Source organism: Mus caroli, chromosome 11 (assembly GCF_900094665.2).
Source record: "Mus caroli chromosome 11, CAROLI_EIJ_v1.1, whole genome shotgun sequence".
Lineage (NCBI taxonomy): Eukaryota > Metazoa > Chordata > Mammalia > Rodentia > Muridae > Mus > Mus caroli.
The window spans coordinates 112,644,893-112,660,828 of NC_034580.1; the positions used below are offsets into that span (position 1 = coordinate 112,644,893).

At 52.7% G+C, this 15,936-nt stretch overlaps 1 protein-coding gene across 4 annotated transcripts in view; it reads right to left on the minus strand.

Moving 5' to 3' along the window:
• The window catches only part of Mxra7 (matrix remodeling associated 7), a 25,142-nt gene that overhangs the window by 4,862 nt on the left and 4,344 nt on the right, over positions 1 to 15,936 (minus strand). The window contains exons 2-5 of one of the 4 annotated variants that reach the window (XR_003837939.1): positions 8,241 to 8,298; positions 4,015 to 4,108; positions 2,872 to 2,959; positions 1 to 90 (exon numbers count right to left, since the gene is read on the minus strand). Coding sequence is in view for 3 of the 4 variants with exons in the window: in XM_021177281.2 (XP_021032940.1) it covers positions 2,926 to 2,959; positions 4,015 to 4,108; positions 8,241 to 8,298 (186 nt within the window). In the remaining variant the exon portion in view is untranslated. The remainder of the gene's footprint in view (positions 91 to 2,871; positions 2,960 to 4,014; positions 4,109 to 8,240; positions 8,299 to 15,936) is intronic. The other 3 variants (XM_021177281.2, XM_029483010.1, XM_021177280.2) reach the window with 3 other exon arrangements.

Sequence of the window (15,936 nt, forward strand, 5' to 3'; positions counted from 1 at the left end):
TTTTTTTTTTAATCTCTCAAGCTTTTAGGATGTCAAAAGGAAGGAAAGCTTTCAGGAAGAGGCTAAGGACACCTTCATTATTCTTCAGTTCTGTAAAGAGAAACAGGGAGAAAGAGATCATGTATCTTGCTCAGTTGATTTTAGAAGCAGCACAGGACAGGAGGGTGGGCACAGGGACGAGAAGGAAGATGTTTGGAATTGCAGAGGCCATGGTAGGCTCTGCTGCTTTCTTAGACCAGCAGTTTGCTCCTCATATGTTGCAGGGACACAGCTCTGTTAGTCCTCCCCCCCACCCACCCACCCCCAGCCAAAGCCAGCTGTTCCTCAGCCACTTCCAGCTTCTGAGAAACAGAGAGGATGTTCAGTGAGCTTGCTAAGCCTTGGCTGTGTGGTCACACTGATGGAATTCCTATTGCCTTAGATAATTTTTTTTTTTGCTTCCTGCTGCCTGGGTCTTCATCTGCTGTGAGGGCTCTGAACCTAACCCTGCAGGTTCCCCAGAATTCTGGGCCAAAAGCCTGGCCAACTCTCTGACTCTCTGAAGACCCGAGGTCTGATTGTGTGCCTTTGGCGCCCTCTCCTGGAAGCTGGAGTTATTGCATGCTTTCAGCCGTTATGCAGGAAAAGCCTGAACTCTAAGGTAAGGCTGGGGGGGGGGGTCCCCACTTTTCTAACTGCCCTAACATGTCATACAAAACCCTCTTCTTGGGTCCTGTCTATTTCCATGAGCGAAAAGATAACAGACCTACAGCCAGTCAGGCACAGCAGTGAGGGGCCTGGCCCGGGCTGGCAGCACAAGCTTAGTGTACAAGCTGGGTTCCTCTCTCTCTCTGGGACCAGCAGGTGGGATATCCTGCTAAAAAGCAAAGCCAGCCAGGCTTCTTGGCCTGGGAGAGCAAAAGTCTGCCATCTAATGAACCCAGCCACACTGAGGGAGGTGGCACCCCCAAGGGAAGCTTTGGAGAGCGGCAGGGATAGAGCCAATGTGGGGAGCAGGGGAGGGGTGTGCGTGCCCACCCAGAGGGAATTTTAAAAGGTTAGCGTGCAGAGCAGCTGAGATTTAAGCAGTCACTGCCTTCTCACTTCCCAGGCCCTGGACTGGAGTTTTGTCTGAGCAGATCCAGGGGCAGAAAGTCTCAGTTGGGATGGTAGGAGAACCCATTTGGGGCATCCAGCTTGCTAAGTTCCGCTCCCTGAGGACTGTGATCAAGCCTGAGGAGAACAGAACAGAGCGCTGCCGCAGAGCTGGGCTCTAGGCGCAGCTGCGGTGGCCCAGCTAATGATTCAAAGTGAGAGGGACAGAGTGCACCATTTACCTGCTAACAAGGTGCTTGCTTGCCTGTTTATCCGCCTAGAAGCAGAAAGAGGCATTCTGCTGGTAGGGACAGGTCTGATGGGCACCCTGCCAGCTTGAGAGAGTGGTTCATTAGTTTGATGGTAATGTAGATGGGTTTTGTTGTTGTTGTTAATTACATTTGTATTTGTTTTGTGTGCATGTGGAACTTGGGGGACAATCCATACCACTTGGTTCTCCCCTTTTATCGAACTAGTCTGAGGCTCAGACTCAGGGCGGCAGGCAGCAGGGTTGGCAGCAGGCACCTTTGTTCTCTGAGCTAGCAAATACACTGGTGCTATTTTTCAGGAGACAGTTCTAGAGCTGTTCCCCAAATTCAGTTGGGTCCAGATCTGTCATGTAGCTAAAACCCAGAGACAGAAGGGTGAAGCCAACCTGAGCAGCCTCTGCAACCCCCAGCATCAGATGTGGCACAGAGGTGTGGTCAGGGGATGCCCCTCAGGCTGGGCCTGCATGCAGGGGTGGGAGGAAGCAAGCAGATGTCAGGTGAGATGGGCGTGGGAGAGCCACAGGAAGCATGCTGGGTTGGGGCAATGGAATGAAATGAACTCAGGCCCCGCTGGGACCTCGACCAGTCCCTCCTGCACACAGTGAGGACTTCTCTGTGCAGAGGGGGAGTCAGGGACTCCTTCTTCACTCGGAGCAGCTCCTTGGCACACTCTGCAGCTCACAGAACAGCCTTGAGTGTCAACAGCAGAGCGAGTCATGGGTGGTCTAGAGACTCCCAAAGACTTGGAGAAGAAGGCCCTCGGGCAGTGGGGAGTCTGCTGTCTTTGCCTTTTCATTTCTTGGCCTCAGCTCTGACAGGGGACAGTGGCAGACCCCAAACTCGAGATCTAACTGCTTTCCTATATGACAGCCCCTCAAGGCCTACAGTGCATTAACCTGAGTGGATAGAATGGGGCCATGGTACTGCCAAGGCCCCATCCCCAGGGGTCTTTAGGATGGTAGGGTGTCCTGCCCTCTCTCTCCTCTCCAGCCAGGGCTGGATCTGTGGCAACACCTCAGCTCTGACGCTGGAGTTCCAAAACAGCCTCAGAAAAATGACCCTGTCTGCCCTCTGGATTAACACCAGCAGGGGGTGGACCACAGGAGGCCCCAGCCTTGGTCTGCAGGCCCAGCTCCTGCAGATCCTGCACCATGGGAGGGAGTGCAGGCCTTCTCAGGGTTTCTGTCCTGCATTGTACAGCCAACTGCCTCTCCTCTGGGTGAGACAAAGCCACATCAGGCACCTCGCAAGATGTATGCACATCCCCATAGCAGTCCCGGGTTCAGGGAGGATGGTCCCCACTTAAGCATACTAGCACCTATACCAGCAGACCTCAGGGAACCCTGGGAAAGGTTCTTTATGTGTCTGAGAGTCCTCGTGCACAGGAAGAACAAGATGGGTTCAGAGGAGACGAAATGCATTCATTGGTTATGGAGGCGTTGGAGGAGGGGTTTAGACCACGTCAGTGGCGTTGGGGGGACACACAGCAGACAATGTAAGGAAAGCACTGCTAGTCTACGAAACCAACCTCCTTACCACAAGGGTTTGCAAGAACATTTGTGGCCCGGGACTAGGGGACTCGCTACAGGGAGGTGAGGTCAGAGGTCAGCTCAATCCTGAAATATAAAGGTGGCAAACGGGGTCACAACGAGAGGCAATGTCCTCATACAAAGAGTCGGGGCTCCCATAGCAAGGGCTTCTTCCCGTCTGTGTACACCGGCATCCCTCTGCACCCAGAGGGTACACTCAGCATCTTGATAGGGAGATAGGATCTTGCACACGGGGTAGTTGTGATACTGGAGGGATGCTGGTGGCCCTGGAAGCAGCCTAGGGAGGTGGGCTGAGCTGTGGGTCAGCTCATGAATCGGTCTAGTCCCCACCAGACCTTCTGAGAAGGGCTTCTCTATAACGCAGGGGCTCTGCTCACACTGCTGGGGGGCAGGGCGGGGCAGGGCAGCAGGGGGCACGGTGGGTTATGGCCACCTTGGCCATCCTACTGCTTCTGAGCACTCTTCAGCCACCCGTGCAGTCCCGGGTAAAACGTTGAGGGGGAAGTCCTGGGGGCTCTGGCGGTTGAGGGGAGATGTCCTGATTCCAGAAGCCAGAAGCCATACAGCTTCCTAGAGCTGTGCAGAGCGGCGCAGAGTGGAGCTGTGCAGAGCTGCGCAGACCAGAGCTGCGCAGAGAGCAGACCAGCGCTGCGCAGAGCGAACGGAACAGATAGAGAATGACACCGTGGGTGAGGGAGGGTGGGGGCCGGAGGAGGGAGGCTGCCAGATGGATGAGCACCAAGAATCCCGCTCTGTCCTCAAGTGACAAATTGGTTTTGTCAGGGACTCTACGCATAAGTGAGCAGTGAGGCTGCTCCGGGCCCTTTCCTGGCATCTCACTCATTGTTTTCCAAGTTGGGAGGCTTCGGGCAGAGAGAATACAAGAAATGGACTCTCCTCTCCTCTCGCGCCCTCCCTCCCTCCCTCCCTGCTGCCTCCCGGGGTAGCTTCTTCTCATGGTTGAAGCTGGCTGACTATTCCCAGGACGAGAAAGGACGCCCCGCCCCCCATCCCCAGGAAAAAAAAAAAAAGGGAAGAGGGAGCAGTGGGCGGGGCTGCGGGGCTTGCAGGAAGCCCACCCCTGCTTGACCCTTACATGAGTGCTCCAGAAGCCGACCTACCTCTGTTCCTCCTCCAGTTCTTCTTTGGTCATCATCTTCTTGTACTGGCTTCCCCTCAGCTGCCCAGGGCTGTACTTAAAGGAGAAGGCTGCTCCTGTGGGGACAGTGAATACTGTTTATTGATGAGGGGAGGGGGGCAGTCCCTCTCAAGTGCTTAGCAGTACCCCCTTTCCTCTGTGTGTGTGTGTGTGTGTGTGTGTGTGTGTGTGTGTATGTATGTGTGTGTGTGTGTGTGTGTGTAGCTGGGGATTGAACTCAGGGCCTTGTACATGGCAGGCAAGCATTTGTCCTAGAACTGCATCCTCAGCTCTCCATTAATTTTCAACAAAGCTCAATCGGTAGATGAAAAAAAAAAATTAAAAAAGCCAGAAGGTAGTGTCACGTGCCTCTGGAGTCCCAGCACTCAGGAGGCAGAGGTAGGTGAATCTCTTGAGTTTGAGGCCAGCCTGGTTTACCAAGAGAGTTCCAGGACAGCCAGAAATACACAAAGCAACCCTGTCTCAAAACAACAACAACAACAACAACAACAAAAACCCACCCCCCCCCCAAAAACAACCAAACCAAACCAAAAACAAAACAGAAAGAAAGAAATGGAAAAAGAAAAAGACCTGCTGTCAGAGAGGCCAACAACAGAGCTACAATGTTCTTACAATGTTCTTGTAACATTGTAACATACAATTGTTGGCCTGAGTGCATCCTGGAGGCACCCCCACGCAGTGACGTCATGTTCTCACCCCAGGCTCATCTTATACTTTCTATGAACTCCTCTGGTTTCTTACGCCTTGGTCTTTAAGGGGGGGGGGGTACAGATGGAACTGAGACAGCCAGAGAGAACTAATCCCTCTGCCATGCCTTTCCATCTTCCAGATGACATTCCCTCCTCAGGCCAGGTTAAGCCAGCCCAGAGCTGTCTGCCTGTCTGCGTCAACAGTCCAGCTGTTTGCCTGGGAGGGCTTCCTCTGCGCCACTGTGGCCTCCCCCAACCCCAGTGTGTGCTGATCAGACCAAAAGCGGATGCCATTCACATGCTGGGCCCTAGGGACTTGGACCTTCCTTTTCTTCTCCTAGGCTTGGGACAGACATCAGGGCCGCGGTGGGATGCACAAATGCACGGGCTTGGCGGACTGCCAGCATCTGAGAGTAGCCTCCAGTCCTGCAGACTATTAGAAAGGCAGATCTGCAGGTCTGACAGGAGGAGGGGGAGCAGAGGAAGGCCAGGGCATGCGACACAGCGTCCCAGCAGAGGGAAGCATGGAAAGGCAGGGTGTCCTGATGAAATAATCTGCTTGGAAGCAAAGCCTTCAGTGTCCCTTAATCCAACCTGTATCTGAGACAGGACGGCGGGCAGGCTGGCCGGCTTCTAGCCAATGTCTGTTAAGGTAGACCGGCTGGGGGTGGCTATAGCCGGTGACACTGGTGTCCCCTCTTCCAGCTGCTATCCCAGAACTTTCTACTGCCCCCCCCCCGAGAGTCTGAGACACCTCCACCGTAGTTCAGCCCCCCCACCCCCAACTCGCACATGACTTCGGATATACAGATGCTGCCAAGAAGGAAGAAAAGCCACTGGGGTTAGGATTCTCACCTTGCCGAAAGGAAGGAGGGTCTGAAGATGAACTCAGAGCCCAAACGTTCCACAGAGCCATGCTGTCCCCTCATCAAGCCTCACTTAGGAGGACTGGGGTCCTACCTAGCCAGCTGCCCAGGGCCCGAGGCTTTCCTCCAGAATCAATCTACTTTTTACAAGGACCTGCTTTGCTCCTGAATCACTCTACATTTAGAGAGCCCAGTTCTAGGTGCTCTGGTGACCAGACGACAAGTGTGCAGTTAATGAAGACTCAAGTCAGCAGCTGGTCCCTGGCAAGGGTGGTGGAGTGGGCGGAGTGGGTAGGGGGCTGAAAGAGCGCCCGTTCATCTTTAGTCCCAGCACATCGGGTGGGAAGAGGCAGGTCTCTGTGAGTTCCAGGCCAGTCTGGTCCACATCAAGTTTCAGGCCAACTATACGGAGGGTACAGGATGGCATGCTGACTATGGGTGAGGGGGACAGAGGCATATGGGTTAATTGGGGTTTGCCTGGCTGTCGGGGCTCTTGCTGGAATGAGGCTGCAGCTCTGGGAATCTGAAGTTCTTTGCCTTCTCAAAAACCCTCCGCTCTTCTCTGCAGCTCCCCAGCACGCTGGTCTTAAGCCTCACCAGGCTAATAAGCCAGGACGGCCCACTCCATCTGGTCTAGTTCATAGGAACCAAGAGCTTTTCAAGTCTAGGGTGTGGACAGAAGAGGCCAGAGATTGGAGAGCTTCCCCAAGCAACTGCAGTCTGCTGCCCAGGGCTGCAGTTCCTACTGAGAAGGCCTTTGTTTATCCCAGATCCCTGAATATCCTGCATGCCAGGGACAACAACTGGGGCTTCAGCTTGCAAGCTGCCCCCTCGCTGGGCCCAGAAGCAGTACTGACAAAACCAATGAACCCCCAACATCTGGGCGTCTGAGCTGCTGTTCTAGAAAAATAAACACGAACGGCTCTGCCAGCTTGGTGCGCGCCTGGGTTCTGGTTTATGGGACAAGTCTGATTAGCCTGATGCTTTTCCAGCCTGCCAGGACAGCTGCCCTAACGCAGGCCTTAACTCAATCACACTCGGTGGGCCCAATCCAATTTAGTTAGAGCCAGAGGGCCGGGTTTGAGAGTCCCTAGGGAGTGTGTGCAGGGTGGGGGCTTCCTCTTCCGGGCATCAGGCCACTTGGGGAAGTCATTTTAGCAACACTAATCAATTAGCCTGGGAGGCTGAGCTGCTTACAGCAGGGGGGCTGGCGGGCAGTCTCACTTCCTTCTAACAGCTGAGACCATTGGCCTTTCCCCCCTCTGCCTGGTTATAGATGGGAGGCCATGAGTGTTGGGGGCTGTCCAAGGACAGCGGCTCAGAGGAGAGGGAGGACTTGGGAGCAGACATGTGGCCAGGCGGGCACAGGGCTTGAGACTGTCAGCGGAGTTAGGGATGGTAGCCTGTAGTTGTGTGTGCCTGCTTGGTTTGCCCTAGTTTTAACCTCCCTTCTGCATGCTCCAGTCACCAATAGGACTTTGGTACCCACGCCAGCAGGGACAGACAGACAGACAGACTCATGGGACTGCTGTTAACTCCTATCTCCATGATTCAGAAGCAGAGAGCAAGGGTCTGGCTGGCCAGGGGTTGATATCCCCACCTACCTCTGCCCGTGCCTAAGGGGCTATGCCAACAGAAACCCACAGCCCTGTTCTCCTGGGGACTTTCTGGGCTCTGTAGCTAGCTCAGTTACCACATTCCTGAACCCTTTGCTTCCCATGAAGCCTGCCAGCCAGCAGTTGGCTTAAAGCTGCAGCCAGTTCTGCTTTAAAAAAAAAAAAAAAGAAAAGAAAAGAAAAAAGGAAAAAAGTATCGCCAGGCACTAGCTGTACTGATCTAATAAATATTAACATTTTACTGTTTTTTTTTCTTTTTTGTTTTGTTTTTTGTTTGTTTGTTTTGTTTTGTTTTGCTCTGGTTTCTCTTTGAAGCAAATGAAATATGACAGATCAGCCAGCCTGTCTGTCTGTCTAGAACACACTGGGGCCTCTTGGTTCCATGTGTTCCTGTGGTTCCCCATCTGAGCCACCCCAGGCTCTGGAGAAGCAGCCCCGTCTCCTGGAGAGCCCCTCAACCAAATGTACCAGAGAAAGAGGAAAGGCAGGTATGGATGGGAGAAGGGAGAAGATACCCAGAAGCCAGGAAAAGCCCGGAAGCTTTTACCTCTACAAGGGTGTCCTCCTGCACCCAAAGATGCTTATACCACAGACAGAAAAGCAAGGAACAAGAGTTCAAACAAGGAATGGAGGGAGGAGAGGATGAGGGGGAGGGGAGGGAGAAGGGGAAGGGAAGGAGAGGGAAAAGGGGAGGGGAAGGAGAGGGGGAGGGGGAAATGGGGAATCAGAGGGGAGGATGAAGGGGAGGGGAAGGTGGGAAGGAGGTGAGGATGGGCAGGGAGGTAAGGGTGGGCAAGGAGGGGAGAGGGAGGGGGAGGAGAGGGTAGGCAGGGAGGGGAGAGGAGGGGAAGAGAGGGGAGGGGAAGGGGGGGGAGGGGGAATAGAGCCTTGGTCTCATGATCCCATCGCCCCTCTCACCCACTTTGTCCCCTAGTTCTCAGATCCTACTGCCCTAAGACTGGCCCAGGGGGGACAAAGACTGCAGCCCAGGCAGGAGAAGGAGAGGGTGTTGCTCACCATCTTCTTCCTCAGGTTCTTCAGTGGGTGGTCCCATCTCACTGTCTGAGTCTTCATCCTGAAGGACAATGGCAGGGGTCAGTGCTGCTTAACCAGGCCAACCATCTCTGAGGTCCAAGGTGGGCATGTCCAGCTGCCATGGAGGAACCTGGGTGTCAGGGCCAACTCAGGGGTGAGGAGGCGGCGATGGGGGACTCTGGGTACCATAAGCCCTCAAGTCTAGCTGTTCCCAGGTAGAGCCTGTCCACAAATTTAGGTACCTTTTTAAAAATGATGTATTTATTTTTATTTTATGTGCATTGGTGTTTTGCCTGCATATATGTCTGTGTGAGGCTGATGGATTCCCCTGGAATCAGAGTGTAGAAGTTGTGGGCCACGATGAGGTTGCTGAGAATTGAACCCAGGTCCTCTGGAAGAGCAGCCAGTGCTCTTAATCAGGAAGCCATCTCTCCAGCCCCAGGTCCCATTTTGGTAAGTGGCCTGGAACCCCTGCCCTCACCTAAGTAAGTAAACTGAGGCACTGAGAACACCGGAGACACTAAGCAGAGCCAAGGCCAGCTATTCCAAGATGGCAGCCTTTCCTTGTTTCTCCCAACATCATTTTCTGTCTCCAGTCAGCTTAGTGACCATTTACCCCAAACTGGAACTCTGCCCCGCTTCTTCTGGTCTCTCCCACACATGGATTCAATAAACAGATGGCTGGAGAGAGGCATCCCGTCCTGGGATGGCCTTGGTGGAAGGAAGGAGTGACTTCAACTTCAGGAATGTTTGAGGATGAGAGAGACATGTGACTGGCTAGCTATGTGGGACTAGAGGGTGTGGGCAGGGGAAGAGAGGCCCGAGGATCTGGCTTGGAAGCCTAGCGGGCCAGTGTGGAAACTTGAGGTTGGAGGGGGAGGGCGTGGGTGGAAGTGAACTGCCTGCAGGAGAGGCAAACACTGGTGTGGATCTGGGGTGTCCCAAATACCCCAAGAAGCAGCCAACCTCTACAGGGGGCGGCCCTATAACAGAACAGCCAGCTGAGCCTGGAAATAAAGCTTCCACCAGCCCCATGGTAGTGGGTCCCAAGCAGCGAATTCTGGGGTCTTGAGCTCCTCAGGACATGGGGCCAGTACCCACTACTTAGCAGCCTGTAGTCTCGGTGCCTAGCTATATAGAAACATACTGCCCCAGGACTGGCAAGGCTGTCATGGGGGACCAGACAACTTCCCAGTTTTGCACAGCAAAGTATCTTTGTGGCTAAGGGACGTGAGCGGGTTGAAAAAGGAGATAGCCCTGTTGGTTCAGGGGATTCATTCCTAAGGCTCTGTTGTCTAAACTGGAAACACCTATCTGGGACTGCTATACAACAGTGCTAGAGACTGGTTGAGACATCAGCATCCCTCAGCTAGATTCAGTTAGCTAACATGATCTCCAAAATACTAACCTGTCCAAAGTCACCAGGCATGTATACCATGTAGGAATACAGGGGGGCATGGGCACATGCTGACTGTGCAGAGGGGTCAGGAGAAATTATAAGGAGGTTGGGCAGATGGGCAAAGCACACAAGCCTGGGGAACTGGGTTTGGATCCCCAACAGCCATGAAAAGGAAGGACACGCTGTGCGTGTGGTAACTCTATTGCTGGGGTTTGTGGGGCTAGACAGAGGCAGATCCTTAGGGTTGGCCAGCTAGCCAGCCTGGGCAACTTGGGAACTCTGGATTCAGTGAGAGAACCTGTCTCAAAGGAAAAGATGGAGCTGGGCATGCAGTCACAGCCTTTAATCCCAGCACTAGAAAGACAGAAACAGGAGGACTGCTATGAGTTCTTGGCCAGCCTGATCTACTTAGTGAATTCCAGGTCAGTCAACCAGAGCTACACAGTAAGACTGTCTCAAAAAATAAAATAAAATAAAATAAAGCCATCAGGACAGGTGTAGGTGTTTGTGTGTGTGTGTGTGTGTGTGCGCGCGCACATGTATGTGTCTATGCACATGTGTGCCTCTGTGTGTGTCCGTATATATGTATGTATGTGTATGTCTATGCACATGTGTCTATGAAATGTGTGCCCACGTGTGTGTATGTATGTATGTATGCATTATGCATGCACATATGTGTGTATATGTATGCCTATGAACATGTGTGCCTGTGTGCATGTATGTGTGTGTGTGCATGTGCGCGTGCGTTTGTATACATGTGTGCGTAGAGGCCAATGAAGCATGTCAGGCGTTGTGTTGTGTTCCATCAGTTTTTGCTTTGTTCCCTTCAGACAGAGTCTCTACTGAACCTGGAGCTAGGCTGGCAGCTATTACACCAGTGATCCTCCTGCCTCTGACCCCTTCAGTTTTGGAGTTACAGGTATATGCGCATGAGTTGTTTTTACATGGGTGTTGGGGCTGAAGCATGTTCAGAAAGGCTCTTACCCACTGCGCTATCTGCCCAGTCTCTAGGATGTGTCTTAATCCAAGGTCCACTGTCCTTATCAGACACACACAGAGAAACACAGCACACACAATGCGCACTAAGGAGAAGCTCCGGGAAGAGATGCGTCCTGCCAACACCTTGCTCTTGGACTTTAGACCCCAGAGCTATGAGAAAAGAAATTGCTGTTGCTTAGGCCCCAGGCTCACGGCATTTTACTGCAGCAGCCCTGGCAGGGCCATACATCAGGCTCCCGGTGACAGTAAACCAACCAGGTGCAAACTAGACGCTGTAACACAGGCTGATGTCATCCTGGCTGCTACCCCGCAGGCCTGACTGAGGCTCAAAGCCAATCACCTCACAGGCAGGCGGTTCTGTTGCTGCCCTGACTGCTGCTCTCTGCAGTGTACTAAATAAACCTGCATGCTTTCTAAACAAAACAAAGCAAACGCCGGTCATCCCGTTGGGTCTCAGTGCAGTATAACTGGATGGACACACTCTGTTTTAACTGCTCATGTTCTGAGATAATGTCCCAGGTTAGCTTCTTCCAGAGGCAGTGAGAGACAGAAAGTCTCCAGTTAGCATCCCCAGAGACCCAGGCAGACAGTGCTGCAGAAGATGGAACAGGCAGGCTTCTGGCTGATTAGAGGAATGCAAAGTGTGTGTGTGTGCGCGTGTGTGTGTCCATGTGTGTTTCTGTGTGTATGTGTGTGTGTCCATGTATATCTGTGTGTGTCTGGGTGTATCTGTCTGTCTCTGTGTGTGTGTATCTGTGTATTCTCTGTGTGTGTGTGTATCTGTGTGCATGTATGCACACATCTGCTGCCCCAGAAGATGGACCCTACCAAATGACCAGCAGGAACTGTGTAGTAGCCAGCAAAGCTAACCCAGGTGTGATGCACATCTGGACTGGCTCTAGATTATGACAGCTCTACCAGGCAGGTGGACCGATCCCAATTCTTTTTGTGTGTGTTTGGAGTGGGGTGGGGCAGAGAGTAGACAGGGCCTTTCTGGGCAGCCTTGGCTATCCTGGAACTAGCTCTCTAGACCAGGCTGGCCTCGAACTCAGACGTTGAACTCCCTCTGCCTTCTAAGTGCTAGAATGAAAGGTGTGTGCCACTATGCCCAGCTAGCTGGTCCCAATTCTTCAGTGGTTAATCCCTGGAGAAAAAGCAAGGCAGGTGGAGGTGGAGGAGGCTGCCTGCAGTTCTCTTCCCCTAACAAAAGGCTCAGTTTCCATCTTTGCATGGTGCCAGGGGTGGCAGTAGAGTTGGAAAGCAGAGCTGACCAGTGTCAGCCAGTTCAAACCTGGAGCCCTTCTCCTCAAAGATTCCAGCAGATCACTTTGGCCACCTCCCTGTCCCCAAACAATGCTTCTGGGGGGGGACGCTTGGACCCCACTCACTAAGTCTACTCTTGCCATTGATGAGAAGATATGCTCCTTAGGACAAGGAAATAGAACCAGCCGTTCTGTCCCAAGCCAGCCCTCTACGCCCATCCAGCTCTTCTGGGCAATTGCCCGACACTCGCATCCCAGCCTCAGACAAGACTCCAGCCAGACTCCCATGTTCCCCGTCACTCCCCGAGAGTCGCCACATTCTCCATCTGCTGACCCATGCAGGCCTTCCTGAGGTCCTGGGCCGACTCTCTTCTAATTCCTCCTACTTTGAGAACACGTTAGGCAATCCTTTGGACTACAGTCTGTATTCTCTNTTTTGTGTGTGTGGATGGCTGGCACCACAGGCATCCCCAGTGCCACAGAGGTCAGAGGAAAACATTGGATCCCACAGCTGTCAGCTGCCATGTGGGTGCTGAGAATCAAACTCAGGTCCTTTGGAAGAGCAGCCAGTGCCCTTAGGCAAGGAGCCATCTTTTAAAAAACCGAAAACAAGTGTTTTAGCTAGTTTATTTTTGAGACAGAGTCTCAGCCCAGGATGGCCTTGAACTTGCTGAGGCTGACACTAAATCCTCCTGCCTCTGCCTCCCAAGTGCTTGGATTACAGGCATGTGGCACCAGCTAGGGACACCCATCTTTAGGGTCTGTGATCTGTTCTTTGTCATTCACTCCTGGGTCCCCTGACTTCCTTGGTCTGGCCAGAGGTCTCCCAGATGACAGGGTCTGACAGCTCAGAGCTGTTTTGGACCCTGAACTCCAGGACAGTAAGAGGATGTCCCTGTACGGGGCAGCTCTCTTTGGCTTTGTGCAGTGAGCTCTACCTATGTCAGGTCAAAGAGAGAGAGAAGTGCTTAGTGCCAGAAACCGCATATCACACGGACAGAACCCAATTAAAACATGGGCCAGCTTCTGCTTGGACAACTCTCAAGTTGGGGAGCTCACACCCTTACAGAGCAGTCTACCTGGGGGCTGGGGGTGGGGGGCATAAAACATAGTGTGGGAGTAAAGTTCTGCAGCAGGAGGATGCCAGCCAGGCCACAGGCAGGGGGAGAAGGGAGATGCCTTTCTCCCCCCGAGGTTAGAGACAAGGAGACTGAGCCTGCCTTCAGAGAAGAACCAGCAGCGAGGTTTTGTTTTGTTTTTTGTGGGTTTTGCACGCTCTTTATCTTCAAGACCTCATGGGTGGCTGCTGTGTGGTGGGCCTGTCATGGGAGTGGGGACGGGGCAGTGAACACCATGGGCAAAGGCCTTTTCTCATCCCTGTGTGTAGACATTCCTCTGCACACACAATGTGCTCAAAAATAAAAGATGACCTCATGCTGATTAAGTGCTCTGAGGGGAGCCAAACAGGATGATGCAGACGAGAGAGAAAGACGAGAAAGAGAGAGAGAGAGAGAGAGAGAGACAGAGAGACAGAGAGAGACAGAGAGAGAGAGAGAGAGAGAGAGAGAGAGAGAGAGAGAGAGAGAGAGGAGGGTGATTAACGTCTGCTAACATGGTCAAGGGCATGATGACAGGATNGAGAGAGAGAGAGAGAGAGAGAGAGAGAGAGAGAGAGAGAGAGGAGGGTGATTAACGTCTGCTAACATGGTCAAGGGCATGATGACAGGATGCAAACAGGGCTTTTATAAAGATGCAGGCTGGGCAGACAGGCAGTCAACACACGGTTGCTGGACGTAGACCTGAGCACCAGGAACACACTAGTGGGCTCAGCGGGAACAGTAAGAATTGTGATCAAGGTCCATCACGGAGTCTACCCTCCTGCAGAAGCTGCAGAGGGCTTCAAGCAAGGATGCTGGGATGCGACTTCTGGGTTATGAAAAGCGAGCCGGGAAGGTGTTGGAGCTGGGAAGCCTAGGGCAGCAGGAGCCTTGGGAAAGGTTCTCGGGTGGCCTGCAAGAGCCCAGCATGGAACAGCAGCCAGCAAGACTACAGGGGAGCTGGTCCTTTGGGAGTAGGCCCTGGGAGACAGGCAAGAAGACTTGGGGGACAGAGAAAAGAGGATGGCAAGACAGGCCTGGACTTTGATAAGGAGCAGTGAGGAGGAGGAGGAGGAGGAGGAAGAAGAGGAGGAAGAGAAGGAGGAGGAAGAAGAGGAGGAAGAGGAGGAGAGGAGGAGGAAGAGGAGGAGAGATCAGGGGAGAAGGACCGGCTATGACAGACGCCTGAGGAAGATGGGTGCCCACAGGAGATGGGAGAGGGAGTGGACGTGGCTGTCCCTCACTATCATCAGGACAGTGGTGGCCCAAGTGCTCTACAGGACAGCAATGGTGGAGAGGACCCTTATGCCCTTCAGTTGATATTATAGACATGAACCTTCCAGTAGTGGGAGGGAGAAGGAGAAGAACAGGTGAAAGGCCAGATTCCTAGCCAAAGAGCACGCTTACACGCACATATGCACTGGGTAAGGGGCTAGCTTATACAGGAAAGGTGGGGGCCAGAGAGGAATGAGCTAGAGATGGACCAACTAATCGATTTTATGGCTAGCTCTCACACCCTGACCCCTACCCTCTTCAGACATCCAGTCCAAAAACTCCATTGCAGGCTCTAAGTGCATAGCCCAGGCAAGGGCACATTGCCGGCCTTAAGCAAACTCGTTCAAATGAGAACAGGCATGACAGACTCAATCCCATCAGATTAAGTTTTGGGCAGTGCTCTCATGACAGGATTTAGAAGAGACCAGCTTCATAAAACCAGAAAGAAACAAATACACAAAAGCCCCGTGGGCAGCCGACAGCACTCCGCCCAACTCCCGGGGCAGATGCTGGGCTGAAGTCCAGCCACCAGGTTTCAGAATAAATAGATTTAAGACAGAGAAGAAAGGCAAGAAGGGATTGAGGAAGACAGACCTGAGAAGGTTGGAGAATGTTGTCATTCATTTGGGAAATCCAGACTGGATAGTGCTGATAAACGGACTACAACAAAAGGTTGGATCTAGAGCACTTGCTGACACATGCTCGCACACAGGAGGGACGGGTGGGTGGCTTCTAAAATCTCTTTAAGGCTTCATCTAGAGGGTAGATGGGAGTGGGAGATGTGGGCGGTTTGGCCCAGAGCGAGGCTTGCTGCAGACCAGCAGCCGACAGTGCTGGAGGGGGTATGTCTATGCTTTGTGAATTATCTCCAGACTCTGGGTTCTCAAAAACTAAGAATCTACACAGGAGAAAACTATCCCGGGAGCCCCCGCTTGTCCGTGCGTGGTTGGGTGTTCTTCAGTCTCTGCTTATTATTAATTATTATTAAGAAAATTTTAGAGCCTGGAGAGATGGCTCAGAGGTTAGGAGCACTGGCTGCTCTTGCAGAGAACCTGGGCTCAGTTTTCAGCACCCACATGATGGCTCACAACCTACCCTAAACTCCAGTTCCAGAAATCCAGTGCCCTCTTCAGACCTCCAAGGGCACCAGGTACAGATGGTACATGGGTACCAGATCCCTTCATGCATGTCATACATTTCAAATAAGAATTTTAAATGTAAAAAAAATTTAGTGTGTGTGCGCGCCATGTCACACAACTGGAGGTGAGAGGACAACTTTTGAGAATTGGTCAGACCCTGGGTCATCAGGCTTGGTGGCACACACCTTTGCCCACTGTACCATGCTGCTGGCCCACTTCTGCAGTCTCTGTTACCCTCTGTAAAGCGAAGGGTGAGTGCTTCGGGAGGGTATGGTGGCAGATGCCCCTAGTCTCTATGGTGCTGGAGAGATGGTCTGTCTGGTGGTTAAGAGCACTCACTATTCCAGAGGAAGGTTCAATTCTCAGTCCACATGTGGCAGCTCAAACCCTCTGGAACTTTAGTTCCAGGGCATCTGACCCTCTCTTGACCTCTGGAAGCCCCTCACATGCACATGGCCCACAGACATATATTCAGGCACACATACACATAATTTTTTTTTTTTTTTT